The sequence below is a fragment of the Cavia porcellus genome, unplaced genomic scaffold (genome assembly GCF_034190915.1).
Source record: "Cavia porcellus strain 051 isolate PalLab524CR breed Dunkin Hartley unplaced genomic scaffold, mCavPor4.1 scaffold_33, whole genome shotgun sequence".
NCBI classification, from domain to species: domain Eukaryota; kingdom Metazoa; phylum Chordata; class Mammalia; order Rodentia; family Caviidae; genus Cavia; species Cavia porcellus.
Window position 1 is genome coordinate 35,823,740 of NW_026947516.1, and position 27,553 is coordinate 35,851,292.

The 27,553-nt window shown below is 34.6% G+C and overlaps 1 protein-coding gene across 17 annotated transcripts in view; it reads right to left on the bottom strand.

Annotated features, from left to right (window-relative positions):
- The window catches only part of Dmd (dystrophin), a 2,110,831-nt gene that overhangs the window by 1,180,230 nt on the left and 903,048 nt on the right, over positions 1–27,553 (bottom strand). For all 17 annotated transcript variants that reach the window (XM_063242792.1, XM_063242803.1, XM_063242804.1 and 14 more), the window contains 4 exons: positions 25,820–25,990; positions 4,960–5,139; positions 4,536–4,664; positions 2,488–2,658 (listed from right to left, as the gene is read on the bottom strand). In XM_063242792.1, the coding sequence (XP_063098862.1) occupies positions 2,488–2,658; positions 4,536–4,664; positions 4,960–5,139; positions 25,820–25,990 (651 nt within the window). The remainder of the gene's footprint in view (positions 1–2,487; positions 2,659–4,535; positions 4,665–4,959; positions 5,140–25,819; positions 25,991–27,553) is intronic.

The following is a 27,553-nucleotide window of genomic DNA, read 5'->3' on the forward strand; positions in this document are numbered from 1 at the left end:
TTCCTGAACTCAATTAAGGAAGAGAAATAAAAAGAATGCATCCTTTTCTATACATTAATTCCACTATTTGCCATTTTATGCATTCTATTTTTAATGATTATTTTGAGGGTGATGCTCGTTTTCCTCTTACATACTACTAATCCTATCTAAATTTTTTATCCTAGAAACACTAAAATATTCATGTAGAAAAATTAGGTAATCTCTAGTACTGAGAAAGTTGGACTTAAAAGTCAATCTTCTAAATCCACTGTTCTTCCTGCAAAAATTACCTCAGCAAAATTTGAATGCATCTACAAAGATATATTAGTGTTAAACACATTGTATGAGTACAATAAATATTTGTTTTACATTTGTAAGCATATATTTCTTAAGTATCTTTATATATCCTTGTGTCTTTACACACAGTAGCACAATGGAAACTCAATATAATTCATGGAGGCACTGGATGAATGAGCAAAATGTATCAGATACACTGTATCTCTTTTGTTTTTGCATACTGATTGTAAAGCATGTTTACTTCTTCAAAGAATCCACATGGAACCACTCTTGCATGTAGTCATCATTATTAATTCAGAGAAAATGGCATACTATAAAAAGTGAGGCTGAGACTGTTTTGTCTGTTAATATGTAATTGAAAATATTGATTTGCAGTGTCTTATAGCTTTGGAAGGGAAAAGAAAAACAGTAAATTGAGTGGTTCATTTTATTCATGATTTCTATTGTTCATGCAAAATAAAGAACAAAATCTAACAAATTTTTCTTGGTTTAAAACTTGCCATAGCTAAAAATGCATTTCTACTGTGGAGGATAATGTATTAACATGTTTTAATATAGTATCTGTGAGTCACAATCTAGTAACATAATTTACTGGAAAATGATATCCTGTTGTAAATATCTTATACTTTAGTAATTTAAAATCTATGTATATGATGGAAACAATATAAAACATAGGAAGTAATAGTATTTTAGATGATTGAAATAAAAGTCCTGTAGTAATTTAAGCACTAGCTACATTGCTGATATCTCAAGAACTAAAAGCAATGCATTTCAGCAGCTGAGTAAATTCTTAAAGAATAACTATACACTAAAATAAAGTTTCATAGTCTGTTAGATTTTTCTGCAAGTAATGATAACTATATACATGTTTTGGGAGGTGAGTTTTAAAGATAATGTTTTGTCTTCTGCTTTTTTGGTGCGGGGAGCAGGGTCTCATTATATAGTTCAGGTTGGTCTTGAATGTACTATGTAGCCCAGACTGGCCTCAAACTTGTGGTGATCATTCTGCCTCAACCTCCTGACTGATGGGATAACTGTTTCATGTTCATAAAGAATTTAGAATCACCTTTAATATATTTTAAAGTCTACATCAAACTGGTATATTTATATAACATAATGGTCAATTGTTAGTGACTTAGAAAGTGTAAAACCTGGTAGATCATTATATTATTGGGTGCCTGTACTTTTGAAAATAATTTTGAACACCTATTTTTCTAGGGATCAATACTTACCTGATACTTTGAATCATATTTTTCTAGAAATGTTAAATATTTCCAGCAGTTATTTATATACCAAACACACACACATATATATATATATATATATATATATATATATTTACTTATATTTTATATTTGAAAGCACAATTATATACCATATGAAAAATCTGCCAAACAATATTCCATAAATATAGAGTAATTCTTTATATTTTAGGCCTTCTTAAAGAATTGAAATTCACCAATACTATATATTGTATTTTTGCAAACCACTAATAACAAGATTTTGTCTTCATTATATATATATATATATATATATATATATATATATATATAGAAAGAGAACCATGCAAAATGCTACAACCTCTTATTCTTCATTAAATAGAATAATTAAAAATAAACATGGAAATGACACAAAATAGGATATAGAAGTATTCTGATTATTTGTTCTCATGGCTTGAGTGTTTCACTATAGTCTAATAGATTTTATCACAGTGTCTGAAACTAGTAAAAGTAAGATAATACACACGTGCATAAGTAAAGAGTTACAAACACTGTATCATGCAGATGTACAAGGCCTCATTTTGGATATTCTACAACATACACAAGCAATAGCATATGTAGCAAAATATTTTAATATCAATAGTACTTTCTTTAGATAGATATCTTTGTGCTTTTAAAAATTTTGGTCTGCAGCATGCCATTTGTTACTCATCTTTAGGTTAGCCCTGAAAATACATGTGTAAACCAGCGTAGAATGCAGTTCTAGAATAGCTGCGGCAGGGCAAACAGTGAGAGAAAAAAAGAGAGAGAGAGAAAGGGGGAGACTTATCTCCTGTGATAGTCAGTGGTAAAATTTCCTTAAATACATTTTGGCCTTCATTTTCGTTTTGAAAACCTTGCTGTGAGGGTTGTTTGCCCCTCTCAAGGTACTGCGAACCCGTTGCAAGAGATCATTTAGCACTAGTTTCCACCTTGGAGTAGATCTTCCTACCTTTCCAGTCTTAATTCTGTGAGAAAGGGCTGCAAATCGGTGGTTGAGCTCTGAGATTTTGGGCTCTACTAGTTTCCTGCAGTGGTTGCCACGGTTTGCCATCAAGTTCGCTGCTTGGTCGCGTGTGGATTCCACTTTTGGGCGTATGTCATTCATTTCAGCCTTTAAGCGCTGTATTCCATGAGCAAGAAACAGGGCTTGAAGTTAGTAAAATGGAAGGAGGTAGGGAGAGAGAGAGAGAGAGAGAGAGAGAGAGAGAGAGAGAGAGAGAGAGAGAGAGAGAGACAGAGAGACAGACAGAGAGAGAGAGAGAGAGAGAGAGAGGATGATGGGGAGGGAACCAGGAGAAAGACAAATAGAGGTAAGAAAGGAGGGGGAAAGGAGAAGAGAGAAAGGCACAGATATCTTCAGAAGAATAGAAAGGAAGGAGGAAAAGTCAACTTTCATAAAACAGAAGTAGGATAGGTCACTATTCTTGATTAAGTTTGACGCATGTCTATTCAAAGTGCTTATTTAGTGAGGAAGAATAAAGTGTTTTTATGACTTCTCCACGTTGCATACAACAATTATGGTATTTTATGTTTAATCATACTTATCTTACCTTTACTAAATTTAACAGCTATGGAACACCCTAATTCTATGCTCAGGACAGAAGGTAGCCGAGGCACACTTTTCTATTCTTTCTTGGTACGTTTGAGTTCCTTTTAGTTTATTACATTGAGTGTCAGGGAAACAATCGATTTTCTAACAGATTTGGATTCTAGGTCACATACAAAGTTATTGAGGAATATTCTTTCTAATGCCAGGGGTCACAGAGCTTTTAGGGTAAATAACTGTTTCTATTATCACAAAATCTTTAAAGAAATTTCACCATAAATGACATCTTTGACCATGTATTAGTCTGATCAAGATACAGATCAAAATAAAATAAGAAAGGCCCAGATAATAGGGTAAATATGACTTAAAAGTAATTTACAATGTATTTATAATTTCTCATTTAGAAAGAATTATCTATGGAATGTATCCAGGGAAATAAAAAACGACATTTAATTTTAAAGACAAATTTTAAGTGTTTTTATAGTAACAACATATTGAAAATTTCAGCAGAATAAAATAAGAAATCCATAATGCAAATAAGATTTGTTAAAATTCAACTCCTCCTATGTAATGGAGAAAAGGATGTTAGCAAATAGAGCCTAAGCAATACCAATATTTGCTCATTACAGCTTTCATATTCTTTTATAAGAAACATGTTTTTAAAAGAAAGATCAAATTTCAGTTTTATATAAGCTTAGCACTATGAATATTTACAGGTTGAATATCCTTTATTCAAAATATTTGGAACCAGAAGTGTTTTTATTTAGCACTTTTAAAAGTTGGAATATTTCCATCTCCATAGTGATACGTGAGGTAGATAAGACTCAAGTCTAAATATGAAATTACTTTATTTTTCATATATGCCTATACATATAGCCTAATGGTAATTTATACAATATTTTAAAATAGTTTCAGGCATGAAATATTTCCTGATGTTGGATTTTCCACTTGTGACATCATCTCATGGCTAAAAATTTAGGATATTGAAATATTTTGCATGATAAAGTTTTGGGTTACTGATGCTCAACCTGTACTAGAATATGGCATAGGGAAAATATCCAGCTATTTGAATTTCAGATGTTTACTTAGGTAGGCTGTATGAGTAATGGCAGAGAACTGATCAGCATAGGATATAACTTTGTATTACTACCATTAAAACAGGCAGGACATAGAACTACACTATCAAGATAGATGCTAGAATCTTTTTTGAGCAGATTTTAAATTGGATCTGATTTGTTAATAGGTGGATAGGGACAGATTATAGGACTCATTAATATCATTAATTGCTGTTCAAAAGAGGAAGAAATAAAGAAGGAAGGTAAGAAGGAAGGAAGGTAGGAGAAAGGATCGATTCAACCTTATTAAGAGGTCCTTGGTATTTTTTATGAAAAAATGATTGACATAACTGTTGCGCAGATTGAAAATCCCTTTTCACAACATTTATTTGCTACCTTAAGTATGTCTTCTTTATATTGGCCTTTCTTTTTCTCAGATTCATCCAAAAGTGCATCAGCTTGATTTATCCACTTTGTGATGTGATCCACATTCTGGTCAAAGGTGTCCATGTGTCTCCGGTATTCCTTAATTATACAGAGACACACCACGACATTATTTGTTAGGCAATACTTTTAAAGAATATATTTTATTTCATACAATTCTATAAAGATAAAAACATTGTATCATTCTAATTACTTTTAACTGTTCATATAGACTACAGCACATGCATAGAAACAAAGGATTAAATTACAGATATCTATAGACAAATAAGTGCCAGCATATAGGGGATAAATTTCAAACACAAACATTGTTCCTGAACGTGCATGAAATATTTTTTCATTACAGACAAAAATTGTGATATTTCTGGTTTTCTCTTACCAACAAAAGGTTTAGCCACTCTTCTGCTCGGGAAGTGACTGCTATCCAGTTACTATTCAGAAGACTGAGTTTATCTTCCACCAAAGTCTCTTTCTTGCCCAGCACTGCCTTCAACGCCTCTCCTATCTCTGTGACACTCTTCAAGTGAACCTTCTGTTTCTCAACCTCTTTTTGAATAGCCTGTGAAAATGATAGCATTGAGCTTTAGATAACATACTGTTCCCTAGGATTTAATCTTTGTAAACGTTTCATGTGTATGGTTTCCTACTTAAGAGTTTGTAAGATTTTAAACCCACAATCTTATTTTATGAACAATGATATCATTCCATATACACTGTAGTTTTGCTATTGGGTATAGACAAACATATATAAACATGATTAATTTCTTATTTTCATGATACTTATATATACATTTAACAATTAGATGTATATATAATCCAAATAAACATATTCATATTTACTGAATTTTCATATGAAGTGGTTAACTGTAAATGTTTGAAAATTCACCCATAAGTAAGGACCTTGTTTAAAAAAAATCTCAACCAGTATGGTGCTAATGTATTTATACAGCAGAAATTGTCAGCCCAGTGATGGTGAAACTTTTACACACAAAGTGTGAAAACTGTAGCCCAAAACCCACTTATTTATTACAAAGTGCCAACACTGTTATTAAACCTGAATACTGAGATTTAAGTTTAGAAAAAACAATTCATGTATTACCATCTTTTGTCTTAAATGGAAAACACAATAACATGCTTTCCATGATACAAACAACATTTTATTGAAAAGTAAGTTTGCATTTGCCCTTCTTTTGCACAATTACTGTAATGTTTGCTGTTGTATTCATGCTGATAATTTGTCAAACTTGGCTGGGGCTATTTGGCAAGCATGCCAACAGAGAGTTCTCTGCAGATCCGCTACACCACGTGTGCCATAGGTTTGCCACCACTGGTTCATCTATTTCGTACCATAGATCTCTTTCGTACCATAGATCTCTTTGACATCAGATAAGGCTTAAAGTTCCCTTTCTACAATGTGTTTTTAAAAGTATGAAATGAAATAAACAGGATTTTAAATGGAAAATAATTATACTAAAATTTAAAGTACAACCCAATAAATTAGAAATTTAAAAGCATATAACATAGTAATACATGTTTCCTAATATGTTAAATAAGATTTAGCATCAGGTATTTAAGGTGATTTCAAAGTAGTTATGAGCACAAGGAATATTTTTAAATGCATACAATGGCTGTGACATGATAAAGAATTACTTGTCATTTGTGTTGGTGACAAATTGAATGACAGTGCTATCGTTGAGGTTTGTTGCTCACATTTATAATGGACAAAATATTTGCAATTAGAGGCAAATTAAAATAAAAACATACATTACCCATGAAAGTTTACAGACCTCAATACTATATGTCTGTATATTTGAGATTAAAATCCCATGAGAACATTATCATTTATTAAGACTTGATTTATAAAACATGAAGATAATCACATCTAACACGACAAAATATATGGTGAGTTGATGGGAAATATGACCCAAATAAAACTGTTTTCTGCATATCCTATATACAGTCCCTTTCTTGGCATGAGCCGTGATGGACCACACGACCTTCTTGTGCTTTTGTCTCCATTCCAGTTCTTGTCTTGTCTGCCTAAACAGCCAGGTGCTGAATATTCACAGCGGGCTGCACTACATCATAACAGATTCTTTCTCAAAAAGGTTAACTAAAAGTCACAAAGACTAAAATTATAATATGAGCTAAAAAGCCACTTGCAAATGAAGTTCAGCATCCTTAACACAGATATCCAAAATTAAGTCAGAACTGAAGATTAACACTAAGAAAAATAGTACTTGAAGTCTACCTGCAGAGAGGTAAATATATAAGCAGAGAGAGCAACAGACATGGACAGCAAAAAGATAAAAAAATTGCTTCTGCCAGACAAATTTAGATCTTATTTCTTAACCCTAGATGCTCTCAATGTGGCTTTTCTATCTTTATGGTATATCTAAATGATCCAGTTGGCTGTCTTTCCTCCAATCCATGTCCCGCTCTACACACAATAACAGAAGATTTTTTGTTGTTGCTGTTCTTGCCTCTGACACCCCAAAACTAGGCAGCAATAAACCAGATTAAAAGACTGTATGAAAAATTTTATATAAAAATTCATCACTTTCTTCAATTCTATGGTACTAATTTGTAATAGTTTCTTTTAATATAAAATATCTGAACTTAATATAACTAACATCAAATGGACATATCTGCTGCCACTCAGATGGTTATTTGTAATATAGGTATCATTTGTTGCACATGAGTGATCTTAGTATTTTATAAAATCAATTTGTTCATATATCAATCATAAAAGTTCTTTACATCACAATTAGATGTCAGTCACTATTGAATCAGTATCATAGGTGACATTATTCAATATCTTGTGGAAAATCATGAAAGGATCCTATTTCGATAGATTCAGGTCTTGTGGAGCATGATTTATGAGTAGACATGGATTGCATTTCATCCATTGCAATCCTTTGTCTGCCCCCTTAAGTAATATAAAACCTGTAAAACCACAGACATTAGCCATTGTTGTACGCACTGTGGGTAAATAGGGAGACAAGCATCATCACTGTCCTTCAAAAACTTATACTTAACTATGGATTTTTCAAGGAAGTATGTATAAATGAGCACTCTCTACTTCCTATATTCCAGGCTAACAATTTATTAATCCAAGTGAATTCTTTACAAAGGTTTAAACTTAACTTTTAATTTATATATGGATATTAATCTTTTAAAATGTCTTCATAAAGGTGGTCTATTTTAGTATTAATATAAAAACTATTGTGTACACAGATCTGTATCTTACATACCAGGCAAAGCAATTAAAGGAAAGAAGAATTCCAAACTTCAGAAGAAATCAGAGAAGTTTTCAACTAAAGAATTATTTTTACAAATAATTCCTAGATCACAATAATTATTATTTATCTAACATCTATTTAAATCTTTGAGATGATTTTCAAAAAAATGTTTAATATCCAGTGATGTTTCATTCAGTTGATTGAAACAAGCTTGGTAATGTAGTCTAATTGCTAGTGACATTATAAATTCCTCAAAATTATAGGATAATATTCCAACATGTTAAAATTATCATCAAAATGATATGTGCTTGATAAAAGCAAGTTTCCTCATGGTGGTTCATGACTGCTTATGGTAAAACATGAATCACAGAAACCTCATATTTGAATGAAAAAAATAGATGTTAAGTTAAAATTTTGTATGTAGTATTTAAGAGTAATCCTGTATTCAACTATTTGTAAAGATTTCACTTTGAGTTAAACAAAGATTGAGTTCATTTAATGCTTTTTGTAATTTTCCCCTCCAAAAGTAATTTTACTCAAAAGTATAATTTAACAGCATAAGAGTTCACAAAAACTATGATAATCTTGCTTTCTGAATGTCTTGCTAAAATTTTAATTATTCAATTTACACCACAGACTTGACATTCACCTTATAGCATGTTATTCAGAAATAAGAGAAAATCCTGCATGTCCTGCTGCGCCTATAAATGTACTTCGAGGAAAAAGCTGAAATGCAGTAAATTGATAGCATTCTAGAAAGAAGGTTCTTTTTATGACTGGGATAAGTATGAATAACCTAATAGGAAAAGTATCTGTTATGGTTTGTTTCTCAATGTTCCCTGAAAGTCTCATGGAGTCATAGGTGGCAGGCTTTCAGAGTTTGTGGTTCAATGCTGTGATAAAGGGAGTGAGTGCTACATCCACCCTAGGATGGGTAGCCTATATACAATATAAAGGACACAGTCTTTTATCATGCTCCTTTCTTTTTGCTCTTGCTGTTTTACTGTTTCCCTCTGCCATGTGCCATTCTGCCTCAGAGCCAGCTGAGGATGGACTGAAACCTCCACAAACTGTAGGCTAAATAAACTTTTCTTCTTTAATTTGCATTGTGGGTATTTTGTATCAGCAACCAGAGAAAAGTAACTAAGGCAGAATTTGGTAGTAGGGAAGTGCAGTCATTGCTGTGACTATATCTGACCATATGGTTGAAGAACCTTTGGGAATGACCTGTGAGAAGAGTTTGGAAAGATTCTGAGATGTTTCCTGAAAGAGTAGTGCTGGAACATCTTAGGCTGTTCTGTATGGGAGACTCTTGGTAGAGCTCAGAAGAACAGAAGCTGATATAAATCCTGCCAGTAAAGCCCAGGCTTGGGAGGTTTCTGTGGGGAAGCAGGACTGTATTGTCTGTTGATGATGTTATGGCTTTGCAAAAAGGTTTTTTTGCATTTTGCTCATTTTCAGACACTTTGCCTCAGACTAAGATGAAGGTTGGAAGACTAATTAAACTGACAGAATAAATTTCAAGGTAGTCAAATATTAAGGCCATGACATGGCTATTGTTTATTGTTGGGGTCTTTTAGCCAGATTTCTGATTCAAATCATGAGCAAAAATCCCAGCAGCATAATTTAAAATGCTGTGAGTTTGGCCATAATGAAAGCACCAGTAAGTCTGTGGTCCTACTGAGCTGAGGAGTTCTCAATTGATGAGAAGGAACAGGAGAATAAAAAAAGATGGACTTAGGGCATCACAAGAATCAGCAAGTATCTGCTCGCCCTTTCCAGCCTCAAAACTGAAAAGTAAACGACTTTGCTTTGGGGAATTTGTTCTTCAGAATTTGATTCAGAGTACTCAGCTATTCAGGTACTTGACTCCTATGACCAAGAGGAAGGAAAATCTAGTTACTCTTCCAGCTGACAGCAGACCTTGGCATATGTGATACTGAATTTCGGTGTATGCATACTGTGAGTTCTGAGATTAAAAAGACTTCTGCTCAGATTTCAGAAGACTTGTGCAGCTAGGCAGTTTTTCCCTGAGAGGGCACTGTGTAAAGCAGTGAAGGAGAAGCCAAAGATGTAGTGGAGACACTAAAAATTTGGAAAAGCCATGAATATGGATCATTTGATGAAACCTGCAAGGAGTGAGCAAGCTAGTGAAGGGAGAAGTCTTGGGAGCCACAACCACAGGAAGTGCTATAGTTATGGAGACACCCAAGACTTCTGGAGCTCACAATTTGCCACAAGTTGAATTACATGCTGCACATGAAACTATAGGACTTAATATTTACCCCGCTGGATTTTGGACTTACATTTGCCCTATTTCTTTGCATTCCCATTTGCAACATTTGAATGTAAATGTCTATCTTGTGCCATTGCATGCTGTACATGTTTAACTTTTCATTTGTACAGGGGCTCACAGCTAATAGTTTGACTTAGATTTTGGAGGAGACTTGGGATTTGGACATTTTATCAGTTCTGAAAATGGTAGGACATTAGCAACTCTTGAAGATGGACTAAGTATCTTTATCTAAAGGATGTGCATGATGCTTTGGGGGCCAGGGGTAAATGTTATGCTTTGTGTCCGGATGTCCCCCCAAAACCTTATACAGTCATGGGGTCAGGCTTCTAGAATTTCACATTGATTCATGGTCCAATGCTGTGATTATGGGTGTGAGTGCTACAACTTGCCACCCTGAGGTGGTAGCCTACATACAGTATAAGTGATGGGAAGAGTCTTCTTTCACATTCCTCTCTTTTTGCTCTTGTTTCTTCTGCTGATTTCTACTACCATGAACTGTTGTCCTCTGTGTTGGAGCCAGAAGAGTATGTACTGAAACTACCACAAACTGTGAGATAAATAAACCTTTCCTCTTTTAACTTTGGGTGTTGGGTATTTTGTCCCAGCAATGAGAGAAAAGTAAGAAGCACAGTATCACTTGAAGGTGGAGGGATGGACATTTTAGATTTATGAAAGACAATGTATAAAATGATTAGAAGGTATGAATTTGAGAATCAAAGATTACTAAAAGGGGAATATGAAATACAAAACAAAAACATACATTTTATGAGGCATTGAACAACTATTTTTACATGCTATATAGCTTTCCATAACGTAATAATGTTTGCACCTGCACATGAATTGAGAACTAATCTTAAGCTATTGCTTTTTTTTGGTTTTATACCTTTCTTCATTCATCTTTAAGGGAGGTAGAGTGATTTATAGGGTTAATAAGATGAAGGAAAAATTTTAAAAATTCAATACATCTTTATTTTGAAAGGAATTAAATCTTCAAAATATGTGGTTTCTGCTTATGCCTTGTGTAGATGTAGAGAAAGTTCTGGAATATCAACCTTTCTGATGAAGGAGAAATTTCAAATTCATTGATTCAACGGTTGACTAAATACAGCGCTGGCCCTTTTGTTACATGTCCTTCTGCAGTAATGCATCAGCTCCAAGGGTTGATTTTAAGGATGAAGAAAAATTTAGATTGCATAGGCTGTGTTTTCTTTTGACCTTTGAGATGTTTATAAGTTCATTTTATGAGAGGCAAGGGCAGCTCTATGTGGACTATATATCTGATGAGAAGAGTTTTCATTACATAGGAAAGATGCACGGCATGATTAAAATTCAATATAATTATAAATAAATTGCCACCTACTCTAACACATTATTTTTCATGCACTTATAAAATGATAGGCCTATTTGTACAAGTATTAAGCACTTTCATGATTTTAAATAAATTTTGTGTCTATATCCTAATCATGACAATTTTTAAATGCTACTATGACATATTTACAATAAAGTAATGGGTAGACTTGGTTAATTTCTTCTTGCAAGAACATGCCTGTTGTTCAAGGAAATGATGAAAAATATATTGTGATTTTCTTCACATATCTATGAGTTAAGCCAACTGTAAAAACTGTAAGTGGTACATTAAGTTGAGCATCCAGTGAGCAGCTTAACTCACTTCATTAATGCGATACTAAACTGGAATAACCTGCTTTGCTTGTCTCTGGTAATCATACCATTCACATGATGAAAACATTGTTTTAAAATTTTTATTTACAGGTATAATGTAAAACATGGGGTAATTATCTGCTCTCGTTGGAAAAAATGCACCAATATTTTCCTCTAAGGTTAGAAGATACAGGCTTGGACCTGACCTTCTTTCTTCTTTGCCCAATTCTTATTATCCCAAGTTTTCTAATATTTTCCTGGGAATTTTTTAGGGACTTATATTCTCAGTGTAATTTTTCTATGTGATGTCTTTTAATTATCAATCCCTCTCTTTAGAAGTTTTTAATCTCTTAGTCATCTTTTATCCAAAGTATTGTGTCTTACTTCTCATATTTAGTCAAAATGTGCCTGCTCAGATTTCCTTATACAACTATCTCTGTACTGCTAAGACACTACTAAATTTGTTTTTCAGTTCTATATCCTTTGTGCATGTTCCATCTCATATGGATGAATGATCACCTGATATGTTCAGAAAAGCTGTTTTAAAAGGACCCCATGGTCATGTGAATTTTTCATAGTCTATGAAAATATTACATTATTTCTGGTCAGTGAAGTGAGAGTTCTTTTACCTTTTAGCTATATATATATATATATATATATATATATATATATATATATATATTTAGTTAAAGTTGAAATATACAACTTACATTTATCTTTAAAGTGGAAGTGTATGAGTTTTGATCCACAGCAACTGAGAGATCAAGCTAATGGTGTGTCATACAATCTAATATGTCTTAAACATGCTGAAATTTGATATTAATTGCTTTTTTAGGCCTTTGCATTATTCTGTCATAGCTTGAAGTTTAGGACATATTTTACTATTAGGCTAATGTGACGGAATAATATAATGATAGATTAAAGAAGAACATAAAACATTGACTGTGGATTTTATAGTAATGTGTATTGACTTTTTATTAATAATGTATTGTCTATTAAAGAAGAATTTCATGAAAGCAGAATGTGCAGAATAGAAATTACAGCTATAACTATAATGACAGTGAATAGTGGCTTCAATGGCATTTAACAGATGTTCTATTTTCTAAGTAACAGCTGCTTGATGCATTCATTGTACCAAGTTAATGATCTGCTAGTGTTATTTCACTTCACAGATAAATTACTGTGCTCTCCTTAAAAAAGATATGTAATTTTTCATGAGGATGATAGTGTAACAGACTTTAGAAATAAGTAATACTTCTCTTTCTTTTATAGCTAAAAGGAGTGATGAGTTGAGGCAATTATCCAGATAATCTAAGAGCTAGGAGCAAAAAACAGATATCTTTAAAGTTAAAGCTGATTGTTTAAAAACAATACAGGACATAGTTGACTGAATTAAATGTAAGCCCTTTCAGACTACTTGAAATTCACAGACCTTGCCTGTATGACATTATCCACAAGGTCTCAACTCTACTGAATATTAGAGTCACTAGCTACACTCAGACTAATTAAATAAAAATTTCTGGAAGTGGGTTATGAACACTGGTATGCTTTTTAAGCTTCCCATGTGATTTCAACATGTCACCAATGCTGAGAACCAAAGTATAATAGACAAATTCTGTTAAGAGATTCTAGTGTTAGTAAATTTTACAACTGAAATGGAAATCCAAAAAGAATTGTGGATACTCATAATGTAATAGGCAGCTGAGTTAGTTAGAAATATTATAGGCAGTAAGACAGGGCTAGGTCCATTAAGGAGCCAGTGTAGAAGCCGAGATACCTTCCAAATATGGGAGAGAAAGACACTTCCTCCTATGGGCCAGTCCTCAAGACAAGATCAGAAAAATGCACGCATGTCCTAAGGACTGATATTCTAAATAGTTCCCTATCACTCTGAGGAAGTCAGTACTGTTCCCTAAGAATGCTAGCTTTCTATGTGACTCGCCTCCCCATTTGTCCCCAATTTAATTGATTTTACCTGAATGAATAAATCTTTTTGGCTAACCATAGTTCTGTCCCTTATGTCCCTCTGCCTTGCAAGTTCCCGGTTTCCCCACCTTGCACCCATTTCACCCCATGACTTTACAAAAGTTCCTAGAAAACAGAGAGTCCCTGGCAACCCTTTTGGGACCTCTTCTGTCTCTCTGAGAAGCTTTATTTCTCTCAATAAATATAATCTGTTCTTAACTCTGTCGATCCTAAAAGTCATTCTTTGACTTTATAAAACAAGAACTCATACCGCACACAGGACCAAAACATCATTTCAGGTAACCACACTTGACTATTTTAATTTGCTGACGCCTCCATGGATTTTGAAGGGATTTAACAGAACTGCATTATTTAACTGACTTTGAAGTTTTGATAAAGGAAACTGAGTTAGAAATAATATATGAAATGCATTAATGATTAAATCAGAAAATCAAATAGATTAAGCTTTTACAAAGATTATGATGATCAGAGAAATAAATCTCCATTTAATTACATATATATGGACTTTCTTGTTGCTATAATTTCATGTCAAATTCATACATTAAATATTTTTGTACATGAAATGGAAATTCAGAATTGATTTCCTTATATACTACTAATCAGAATGATTTTTAAGATATTACAAAATAATACTTGAAATCCAAACTAATGTCAATGTGAACAGAATACAGACTGCAATAGGTGATAAATGCACATAGTTTTCATTTTATGAAGTTAATTTATTTAAATTTACCGTGATTTATTTTATTATTTTGTGGATAAAGAATATTTTTGTGGAATTTTAGAGTTACACTGCCCTAATATCACTAGTGAGATTTCAAACAATTTGGTATAGTTGAAAACTCATTGGAATCAGCTACTTAAACTACACTTCCATGATCACATGATTAAGCACCATTACTTCTATGACCTCATGTATAAAACAGGAGCATTTGAAAGATTATTCATGTTTCCATTTGTTCTAAAATTTGAATAGTCTCACATACTCATCAGTATTTTTCGTTTCTCTCAGAGATGCTTTGGTATTTTATTTGTATCTCTGAAATCACAATTTATGTTTGAACAGATATTAATGGACATGTACTATATGCTGAACTATGTATGCACATAGGAAGCACCAGTGATCAAGACAGACATTTCCCCGTTCTCTTTTAAAGTGAATTAGTAATGGGTATACAACAGTCCCAGAGAGTTGAGGTTATCATGACAGCTGAAAGATCCCGTGCACTGTCTATAGTCAAATTTTCAAGTGCTAGTAATCTAGTTGCCTGCCATTTTTTTCACATTAGTAATACTCCACAGTTATCAGTGCTCTTGATCTCAATTTGGTAAATTCCATTAACAAGATATTGTGAGGTATGAAAAGTAAGATATCTCATCATCAATGGGACAGTAATGTCACAGTCACAGGTCCCTAATTGCATCTCTGGTGTCTAGACTATGTAGGTAAGCATAGCCCATTTTTTTCGAAAACCTGAGGTTTTTCCTCTTTAACGCTACTCTTTTGGAAGCACACTATTTGAATTTTAACATATTGTGGAAGAATTACCCAGCTTTAGGAATTCAAAATAAGCCATTATTATTCTTTTATATTCTCATTATCAAACTTTATCACATTTCTGGTACAATTCTACAGTCTCTCCCTCCTGATACTTGAATTATAATGTTTTCCTTTACAACAATTTGAACTTTTGAAATATTTCTTTTTTTCCCTAATACTGCAATCTGGAACCATGATTATGGGATGAGACCAGACACTGTAGTTGTCTTGCTTGTACCTATCATTTCAGTTAATCATCCCTACTCTCATCCTAGCAATTTTTGGAAGTTCTCTCATTCTTTTTCTTGTAGGATCATTAAGAATCTGACATGGAACACTTTAAATTTGTTGAGTTTAGAGCTGTCTCCAAGTAAATTGTACTTTTAAACATTTAAAATTGTGTAATGTACCACCCAGTATCTTATGTGAATACCATGTGTTTGCTCTAGCATTTATGGTTCTGAATGTGTGACTAAAGAATTCTGAGCAGGAGGAAGACTTAGATGAAATATTTAGGAAACATTCCTCCTACAACATCTCTGGTGCATCAGAAGGATGCTAGCAATACCAATCTCCCGATACTCATCCATGAAACTAATAGGGCAACACTCAAGTCAGGGTTATGGTATTTTTTTACATTAGCTTTCCTCCAGTTCCAATGTTGGTACATTTTTAAAATTTTTCTTTTATTGTAAATAGCCATAATTTAAGTGTCTTATCCTTTGTAGGTCATGCCATTTATGTCATAAATGTTACTGATATTCCACCATTACAGCAAAAGTAGCCACATAATATAAAGAAATGGAAGTGACTATGTCACAATAAAACTTTATTTATTAATACTGATGTTAGAATTCCCTACATTTTTGTATCAGGCAGCATTCTTCAATTTTACAACCAATTATATATGGAAATTTCACTGTATATGTCCTTGTATAAATTTATACCATTGAATAAATATCATACTAAAAGAGGCAGTAAAATTCATTAGGCCCATCAGTACAACTTGCCAATCTCTGCTCTAGTTCAATTGACTCTAGTTTATTTTACTTTCTTCTTCGTAAGTAAATATCTTAAATGTTCTTTTCTAGCAGGAAGCTCAAAACGTTGGCAAGAATTGGAATTATCCCTAGTAAGTCAGATTTTTTTATGGTCCCATATAATATTATTCCTCATATTGAAGACCTTGGAACCATACCATTGCCAAATATTTAGGAAAAGTGAGTAACAAATGTCTTTCAAATTGTAAGTACCTTAAGAGGATAATTACAAATCAGATACAGGTCTATTGGAGTTTTATGTGTTGTTTACTTCATTTATGTTTGGAAAATTTCAGTACTATTGTCACCATGTTTGTCATGACACGAAATTTGTGTTGTTAAAAATGTTGACTACTGAAGCCTTTTAGTGCTATATCATAAACATTATCATAAAATCTTATTTTCCATGTACATTTATGGCAGAGTATACAAGTTTGTTATCAGTTGGGAAGAATATGAAATCTTTTGCAGAGGAAAGCTGCATAAGGTAATTGTTTTCTGAAGGAAATTATATTCTAATAGAATTTAAAGTTTCAGTTGCCTAGTTGCATTGTATTGTATTTATTTATTTATGTTTTGGACAGACATGGTCTTGCTACATAGTTCAGCTAGGACTTGAACTTACTTTGTAGCCCAGGCTGGTCTTGAACTTGTGTTGATCCTCTTGCCTCAGCCTCCCAAGTGCTGAAATTACAAGCATGCACCACCACACTTGGATGCCTAGTTGTACTTTAAATCTCAGCTGTCCAATATTGTATTCACAGAAGTTACCTGGCTATTTCTTTAGAAAAATCTAGACTATGAACAAAATGACTTTGGAGTATTTTAGGCTTGCAATCTTTCATCCTGTTACAGAATCATTTTCTCTAATGGTGCTTTAGCACTATGCTTTTTTTTTTGTATAGAGGCAGATTGATAGGAATGTGGAAAAATAGATAAGGATATTAATAAGGATAATCATGAGGCTTTAATGTTTGTACTGGGTCAAAGTTCTGGAAAATTCTATCAGAATATAAGCAAAGTTAAATTTATTGTAGTGATTATATAATTTGACACATTGAGTTTCATAAATATGCTTACTTCTTAGTTTTGTCTGGTAAGCAATTGGCTGTAAATTTTTTTGCTTTATTGTTTTCTGTCATTTAGCACTCTGTGACATCATGGACATATTTATGTGCAAAGGTTTTTCTTCTTGTATTGAATTTCCATTTACTTATTTTTAATTAATTTCTTAATTCCTAGTTGTGCTATATGTACGTCTTTAAATATTTGTTTCTGTAATTTGGTGCATAACAAATGGAACTAACAGGGTAAAATAAAACTGAAAATATTTAAGTTCAGTCAGTATAACTGAAGTGCTTCTGTCTGATAAAGTTAAATAAGCATATTGCGAGCAACTGAAATTTTGTGTGCATAAATCTGCTTCCAAGACACTCATATGTTTTCTTTCTTTCTTTCTTTCTTTCTTTCTTTCTTTCTTTCTTTCTTTCTTTCTTTTTCCTGCCGGGGATCGAACTCACGACCTCACGCTTGCCAGGCAGGTGCTTATGCCACTGAGCTAAATACATGGCACTTCATATATTTTCTTATACAAATAAATTTAATGTTCTTGGATCAACACAATTGAGAAAACCTCAGTAGAAACGAGTGAAACTGTTTATAAATCGACTACGTATATTGAAATTTTCTTCAGTCAAAATTACTTGGGAAGGATGGACAAATATTTAATATAGAGCATTTCCAATGATTGCTCAATTTACTTTTAAAAAATTTGTCACTTATCCTCTGGGACGGCAGATGAGACTTATAACTAGAATCAAGTGCCTTATCCACCCTGAAAACATGTGAATTGAAAATAAATTAAGGACTCGGTAACTGGATATGTCTCCAGACTACTCAAGCATTCTCTATGAAAAAGCAAATGTACAAATGTTTCCTTGTGATATTTTAATAATTTTAAGATTAAATGAATAAAAAATATCTTAGGTACCTTATTCAATGACTTCATAGTGATACTGGAATCAAGAATTAATTTGTGGGGTACTTTAAAGTTTCTTGAAGGCTACTTGTAAATTGAAAACACAGTTTTTCAAATTTCCTCATGTCAGGAAAGAAATTTGTTCCTTTATGCAACAGTATATAGATACATTTATAAAGATATTTCACTGTTATATGCAGGACTATATATTAACTAAACTCATATGATGAAGTCCAAATTGCCAGCACCTTAGTGTGTGACCATATTTGGTGATATGGATTTTGAGAGGAAGTTGTGTTAAAATGAGTTCAAGATGATGCCCAATCTGATATGACTAGTGAATTTATAAGAGGATAAATTAAGGACACAAACATGATCTTTAGGGAGCGGCACGACCGCCCCATTGCTGCCTCCTACCTCTCTCCTATGGGCATATGATGCACCTGCCTACATTAACCATAATCCTCTCCTGCTTACATCACATACCCGGACGTGACGATGACCCTGTTGTATTCATCCCCATAGCCTCTTCCTGTCCCACCAGCCTGCCCTTGGCCTATAAAAGATGTGATCACTTCCTGAATAAACAAGGCTTGATTGGACTCCTCAACTTGCTTCCATCTCTCTTTGTCTCCCCCTGTTTCTATTTCATCCCTGTTCCCCCTGCAGGTCCACCCCACAGATTGATCTGTTGGCCAGATCACGAGGGAGCTTTTTAAGAACGCCGACGAGAAGTAAAAGCAAATTGAATCAAGGACCGAAGCTAAGAGTGAAAGCAAATTGAATCAAGGACCGAGGCCTGTGCGGACAACCACCCGGCGTGCTGCCCGAGTCACAGTGAGTGAACGGCAACCCCATTCCCTTTCCTGGACATGGGTCAAGCATTGAGTGAACATGAATTGTTCATGGGAGGCCTCAGCAAGGCATTAAAGACAAGATGGGGTAAGGGCTAGAATAAAAGAACTGTTGCAGTATTTTCAGTTTATTCATAAGGTTTGCCCTTGGTTCCCCCTAGAGGGTTCTATAGATACCAAGAGGTAGAAAAGAGTAGGAGATGCTTTAAAAGATTATTATAGGGTTTTCAGTCTGGAAAATGTTCCAGTGACCACCTTTGCATATTGGAGTTTAATCTCTGAGCTGCTTGCCCAGCGACATACAGATCCTTACAAGGCCCTCAGAGCTACACAGCCTTATAGTGCTCCTAAGATGTTGCCTGATTCCGTCAGGCCTCGTGGCACTCTTAAAATGGTGCTTGCTTCACTTCTGCCACAACAGGGTGGGCCCCTCTCTAAAATTGCATTTCCGGTGACGGAAACAAACGTATCTCCCCAAGATGGCACCACACAGCCGCAAGACAGCGTGAGCACCGTGCTGCTAGCTCCACAAGTCATTAGGACCCATACACCATTCACAGTGGCAGCTTTAAAAAAATTAAAGACAGCAGTTGCCCAATATGGCCTTACAGCTGCTTTCACTCTTGCTGTTTTCACTCTGGCTGATGGCTGGCTCACACCTACAGATTGGCAAAGATTGATCTGAGTGACTTTATCGGGTGGGGATAATCTTTTGTAAAAATCAGAATATACAAAAAATTGCAAAGAGACCACCAGGCGCAATACACAAGCCGGCAATGGGTGGGACCTTAATATGTTAATAGTGGAGGATGCCTATGCCAACAGAGACACCCAAAAGCAATTTAAGGGCAACATGAGTTCCTCAGGAGCATTAAGCAGGGGCGGGAGATTTAGCTCAGTGACATAAGCAAAGCACAAAGTTGTGAGTTTAATCCCCAGGGCTGGAGATTTAACTCAGTGGCAGAGTTGCCTGCCTGACAAATAAAAGGCTGTGAGTTCAATCCCTGGTACCACTGACATTGAAACTGCTTGTCAGCAAGGCCTTGCTATGGCTGCTGCCTTGCAAGGGTTTACAGTTAAACAGTTCTTATCTCAAAAGCATAAACAAAACCGTTTTACCTGTAGAGAGACCTGTCATTTTACAAAAAGATTCCAGAGATAGAGATTCCAATGTCAATTACTTTGACTCATTTAACTGATCGGAGTGGTGTTGGTCTGGTCTCTTGAGTTTAGTTTCAGCATGTGTGGGCATGGGGACGGCTGCTGGGAGGAGAATGGGAGGCACTGTGGTGGTTATTGTTGTCTTCCCCGGTGTCAGATCTTAGGGGCCTGGGAAGCCTTCATCATCCTGTAATGATTTGATTAGTTCTATAATATGCAGTGTGTATTTAATGTGCATAAAGATGGGCACAACTGTTTGGAGGAAACTAGAGACAATTAGGTAAACAGTAAAGATTTCCAGTGGACTTGCTTTAAAATCTGTATTTTTTTAAATCTTTTTTTTTTTAAAACTGTTTTGTTCTGTTTTGATATGTTTGGTCTTGCCCTCTTTGAGATGGAAGGCAAGTGTGTGGGACTGATAATCATGTTACTGGGTTTTTGTTGGATCATTGGGCAGAGCTATTGGCAGTGTCACTGTTTGGATGTCACTTTATGTGCTTTGATTTTGTGGTCTGGGTGACTATTTCTGAGATGACAGTATGTAACTTGTTGACTGGTGATGTCTTGCCATTTATTTTTCTGTAATTCTGTATTAAGATCACTAGAAAACAAGCCAAACAGATAGTAAAAAATTGCCTTTCTTGTGCTGTGCACCTCCCAATTCCACACTTTGGGGTTAATCCTAGAGGACTAATCCCCAATGAATTATGGCAAATGGATGTTACTCATTTCAATGAGTTCGGCAACCTAAAATATATACATGTAATTGTTGATACATACAATGGCTTCATTTTTGTCACTCTCCAGACTGGAGAAGCTGCCAGACACGTTATAGCCCATATGCTGTCAGGCTTCTCAGTTCTGGGATGTCCTCAACAGCTCAAGATCGATAATGGTCCAGGCTATGCTAGTTCTGCCTTTGCTCGTTTCTGCTAACATCTTAATATAAAAGGCATACCTTATAACCCTCAAGGTCAAAGCATAGTTAAAAGGACACATCTCTCCCTAAAACTCACTGTTGATAAAATAAAAAAGGGGGAATAGTACCACAAGGAGGACACCTAAAAATATTCTCATGCCTTATTTATCCTTAATTTTTTTTTTTTTGTAATTTGGATGCTTCTGGACAGTCAGCAGCCATGCGTTTTTTTTTTTTTTTTTTTTTTTTTTTTTTTTTTTTTTAGAGGAAAAAGAGAAAAACACAAAACAAACCAAAGCGGCGTAAGGGTACACGCAATACAGAACTACAAAACAAAACAAAACAAAACAAAAAACCATAACAGTAAGAAATTACCTGCTAGTAGATTACACACTATTTTCTTGAAAATAGTTCCTCAAATCACAGTATCAAAGAACACAAGGTGGACATTCAAACAGGGAGACTGCAAACAGCTGTGTTCAATGTTCCAAAAACATTGATAAAGTCAGCTATTTAACACCCCCAAACACACTTGCTGTTATATCCGTTAGAGCTCCTTTTCTTTTTTTTTTTCCCTCTCTTTTTTACAACAAAATTTACACATCTTGGATTTTATTACTCCTTAGTGCTTATTACTTTCTTTGGGGGGGGGGGGAATACAGTCAAATAAGCCATGCGTTTTTGGCATACTAAAACACAAAAGCAATTTGCTTCTGTACTATGGAGAGACTCCCTGACTAATTCATGGCATGGCCCTGACCCCATTCTCACATGAGGATGTGTTTACTCTCCATAAGACAGAGAGGCTAGATGGCTACCTGAGCACCTTGTAAAACAAATAGACAGTTCTTCAAAGACCCCAGGAGATGCCCAGGAATAATATCATTTCCTGAGGCACAACCCCCTGTGCTCTTTTACAGATGACACAACTCCTCAGAGCCTTATGCTGCCTACTCAGCCTTCTCCTCAGACCGGACTGTACCATACCCGTGGTGGATTTAGACCCTGGCCAAACAGACTACAACTACTAACAGCCATACACAGAACTCCCATGACTGCAGAAGAGGCTCTTTTCAGTCTGGAGGAACACAAACCAGCCAAATACACACAAAAATAATGTTGCTTCTATGTCAATCAGTCCGGTGTTGTGCGAGGCAAGCTCCAAGAAATAGAAGAATGGCTTCAACAGCGACGACAACAAATGGCTGCTAATTCCTTCTCCTCAATGTGGGGGGGGGGTTTCCCTTACCTAGAACCCCCTTTTGGGTCCCCTAGCTGCCTTGTTGCTTCTCCTTTCTGTAGATCCTTGTATTTTTCAGAGGATTATGATGCTCATTAATAACCGGACAGATGCATTTATGGCAAAGCCCATCCAGGTACACTATCACCAGCTGGAAATGGCAGATCAACAAACCTACTGGGGGGGAATTCCCATCAGTAGCCCATATGACAATGCAGCCTAACTGCCCTGGGGCAATGGACAGGTAGCCAGAGATGAGCAACTAGGACATGCATGATTACACCACTGGCCGTCTAAGACAGGCACAGGACCAACTGCTGTCCTGCATGCCCATGATGGGTAAGGCCCAGTTGGGTTCATGCAATGAGGTTCCTTGACCTAAGAAAGGTGCTGTCCTCATAGAGCCTACCATACTCCTGATTAAATAATATAGAAAGTGAGGAGATGTAGGGAGCGGTGAGACCGCCCCATTGCTGCCTCCCCACCTCTCTCCTATGGGCATATGATGCACCTGCCTACATTAACCATAATCCTCTCCTGCTTACATCACATACCCAGACATGATGATGACCTATGAGAAACCACCCCGTAGCCTCTTCCTGTCCCACCAGCCTGCCCTTGGCCTATAAAAGATGTGATCATTTTCTGAATAAATGAGGCTTGATTGGACTCCTCAACTTGCTTCCATCTCTCTTTGGCTTCCCCCTGTTTCTATTTCATCCCTGTTCCCCCTCCAGGTCCACCTCATGGATTGATCCACAGGCCGGATCAATGATCAGAGGGAATACCATGGGAAAAACCTGATGTTCAGTCTGTAAGATAAGGAGAGAAGTCTCAGAAGAAATCATCCTCCTAAGGTGTTAATCTTGGACTTCAATCCTGCAAAACTGTGAGAAAATATAATTCTGTTTAGAGCACTAGTCATCAGTGGTTTGTCGACAGCTCTAGTGATGGAATATATCTACTCAATTTGAAAGGAGCAATCATAGCTGTGATCCATGGAAATAACAAAATTATATCCAGATGATTTTCATGAATCCCTCAATTCTATCATCATATTCCATGCTACATCCCATGTGTATTTTACTATATTTAATAAATTAATAGATCATAAATCTTTTAGAATCTTTTATATGTTTTTTGGGTACATATGCTTAAAACTGTCATTACTAGGTCATGTATGCTATAAAGAGAAAAGTCACACAGTCCTTTATACTGTCTTTTTTAAAGCTAACAAAGGAGGGTTCAACATTGTTCAGTCAAAGATAATTTTCCACAGAATGCAGTTTCTATACATTTTTGTTAATTTGTTTTCAGCAGGCTACAATGTCACTCAAGTATATTTTGTCATCCTTCCTGATGGATACACAGGGTTATGTGAGTTCTTGCAAATGGAATAAAGCCAGAAATATTGCATGGAACATTAGTAGTGCATCTTTAAAAGAGAACTTGTCTTCTACTTCATTAAATCTCTTATCCTGGGCTCTAAGAAAAGTGTATTAGTGGTGAGCAAGCTTTACTCTGGTGTTACACAGATGATTGCAAAATGGTCAAATGAAAATGAGCCAACTCTTGGGATGATTCAATTTAGCAAATCTATTTTCCTGAACCACCAATCTCACATGAGTTAGAAAAAAAAAAAAATATATATATATATATATATATATATATATATATATATGTCTCCTTTGAGCTGCTATATTTTTGGCTTATTTCTTAAATAAACCAGTCTAGTCTGAATCAAAGCATATAATCATTATTGTTATTTTAATCTATACAATCAAAGATATATGTTTCAAGATAGAGGAAAAGTAAGGCTAATATAATTTTAAATTGTACCCTCTGTATATGCCTTAATGTAATAATCTCATATAATATAAGCTACTGAAATAATAGGTATAATTCAACATGTTATCTCTAACACTATTTATTCTCATTGGAAAGAAAGGGAATTTAATTTGTTTCTATTAATTTGAAAAGTTTTATGTAAAGAAATTCCACTAGTACTTATTATTTAAAACTGCATGAAAATAAAGTTTAACTTTGTCCTCACTATATGATTCCAAATTGTATATAATGTACTTACAATTTCTCAACTTTTGATAACATATATAGACATACTGAATTAAAAAAAAAAGTACAGATTTCCTAGGCAGCTAATTAATATAGGAAGATTTATGCTAATTTTAAAAAATCAAGAGTGGATATTTAGTACCAGGATTTTCTGGACCTAAATGCTCCAACGTTTTGATAAAGTTTGAGATGGAAAAGTGTTACTAATATTGGGTATTTTTTATATCACTTTCAAATAATCCAGTACTGAATCCATTGTGAAAAAAAAAAGCTATGTATGCTTTGACCTTAAAACTAGGCAGCAATAAATGTCTGATTGACTGGCAGTCAAAGACAGGAATTTACCCGCTGTAGTGAAACAAGGGCCCATGCCTTTTTGTGATATGGACAACAGCCCCTTCACACACACCTTGAGATATGTTTTGATGTTGACCTTGGCAAGTTGCTGATCTTTCAAGTGCTGTCCAGACCAAATCCCCATAGTCACTGCGCTGTTGTCCTCTGTAATTATGGGATCCATCTGGGGAAGTCTAGTCTTAGGCAAGGTGGGAAAACATAGATTCTTATCTCTGGACTGACTTTCTAACTAATGATTTCCTTCCTTCGTTCTTCCTTTCTTCCTTCCTTCCTTCCTTCTTTCCTTCCTGTCTGCCTGGAACTCAGTAATGCTGTACCACAAAATTATATTCCAAGCCATTTAAACATAATTTTTTGAGACATGGTCTGGCTAAATTGCCTAGAATAAGCTGAAACTTGTGCTCCTTTTGCCCAAGCCTCTGAGTGATGGGATACAGGCATGTGGCACCACACTTAGCTGATATATTTTTTTTTTCCTTTCTCGTCTTTGCTTTACTTTGTTTGCTTTACCCTGGCTGTCACAAAAAAGTTTTAATTAAAAAGTTAGAAGGAAGTTAGGAAAGGACTCCAATTTGGACACAGGAGTCCAATTTGGTCACTGGAGTAGACACATTCTGACACAGGTGTTCAGACAGGTCTCTGACATATTTACTTATTAAGGATTAATTCCAGGTAAACTTTGAAGAGACCTTTCTTACAGCTTTCACTGGTTTTTATCATCGTCTTGAAATATAGTCCATGGAGGTAAACTACACCACTGATTAATTTTTGAGAAGTGTGAAATGAACCATGATAATATTTACAATTCTATTGTTGTACATTAGAATTTTTAATAAGACATGCATTTATGTCTTCATGTGTGTTAAAAGCAATATTCAGTAATAAAGGCTTTACCTTTCCCCAGGCAACTTCAGAATCCAAGTTACATGGCATTCCTTCAACTGCTGACCTCTTCGTCAATTCCATATCTGTAGCTGCCAGCCACTCTGTCACGACATTCATTTCCTTTCGCATCTTACGGGATAATTTTAAGCATTTCTCCAGTTGTTGCTTTCTTTCTGTTACCTGAAAAGAATGATAATAACATGCAATTAGATTTAATTTTCCATTCTTGATTATTCAGAAGTATCTAATTATAATTTTCATATTACTGCCATTTAAAAAGTATTTTCTTTCATGTTTCCATGTAATATTTTAGAAAAAATCATAAGGTCTGAAAACTAACAGTAGATAAAAACAATCAAAATCAGATGAGATCAAAGTCTAAAATGTGATATCTTGAATTTTCTATCATAGAATATATATATATATATATTTTTTTTTTCCTAATATAAATAAAGCACAATGTATGGCCAAAGTTTGCAATAAACACAATGATAAAAATCAAACTGAATATATGTCTAATGTTAAAAAGAGAAGCAAGAAGATTTCTAATATTCTACATAAAAAAGATTTTATCTTGTTTGTAAGGTATCATAATGGGAAAAATATTATTTCTCTACAGACAAGAATATTTGTGTGCAATTGTTAAAATTATCAATTTTATTGTCAATGTGACTTTAAATGCCTTGATTTTGTACAAAAAGAATGCCAAGCTAGACCATTTCCTCTTTCACTGTAATTTCAATCAAGTAAGGGCAAAAACATATGTGCAAACCCAAAATTCTCTCTCTGGTTAATTAAAGAAGACAAAATTTGATCCTAAGTTTCTTCCTGTTTTCATGTTTTTTAGAATTTAATACCAAGACTCTCGCAAACAAACTTTTCAAAACCTTACAGGGAGAATAAACACATTTGTAACTGAACAACACCTTTCCGGATATGGCTACATTTTTTAAAAATTGTTGATTATTTGGCTTAATAACAATGCCAGTTTCTCTTCTCATGCAACAGTCAACTTGGTGAAAGTTAGATAAATTTGAAATTGGAAAGCAAAGCTGTCCTTGACTCATCCTAGATAAGTTGTTCCACCATGTTTCTTTTATTTTCTCAAACAAAGAAGTGTCTCAGTCCATTTGGTATATTGCATAAAGCAATAAATGAAAGAAAACCGTGTAAGCCATCACCTGTAAGGCAGACAATATAACCAGTAAAAATTTAACAAGTTATATTCTTATAAATTTGTTCCTGCTGTGTTTGTTATATTCCTTTGAGTGTGTGAAAAAACAAACTTGATTTTCTGTCATGAAAGCTGTGAATCTGAGCATTTGGTATAAATATTTGACATTACAGAGGCAGTAGAGTAGAGTGTCAACATGTTGGACTCTGTGATACTCAACAGAGTTTCAATTTGTCTGAGATCCTCAGGAAGATACTTCATTTTCCTTAGTTTACACATCTATCAAATGGAATCATTTTATTTTGCACATAGGGCTCTTGTAAGGGTAAAGCAGCATAGCACATTGAGATAACTTTATATATTACAACACCTCTGCCCTTTCTTTTATTTCCATTGTTTTTTCCAGAGAGGTTCCACAGTAACTGTATCTGAAGATAGATTGCAAAAGTTTCATTACCATTTATTTTATTACTTTACAGGTTAAGAAAAATGTCAAAAACATTGAGTTATTTTGCTGAGCAATATAAGAAGTAGAGTTCAACTTAACCTCGACAGTAAGGAAACTGATT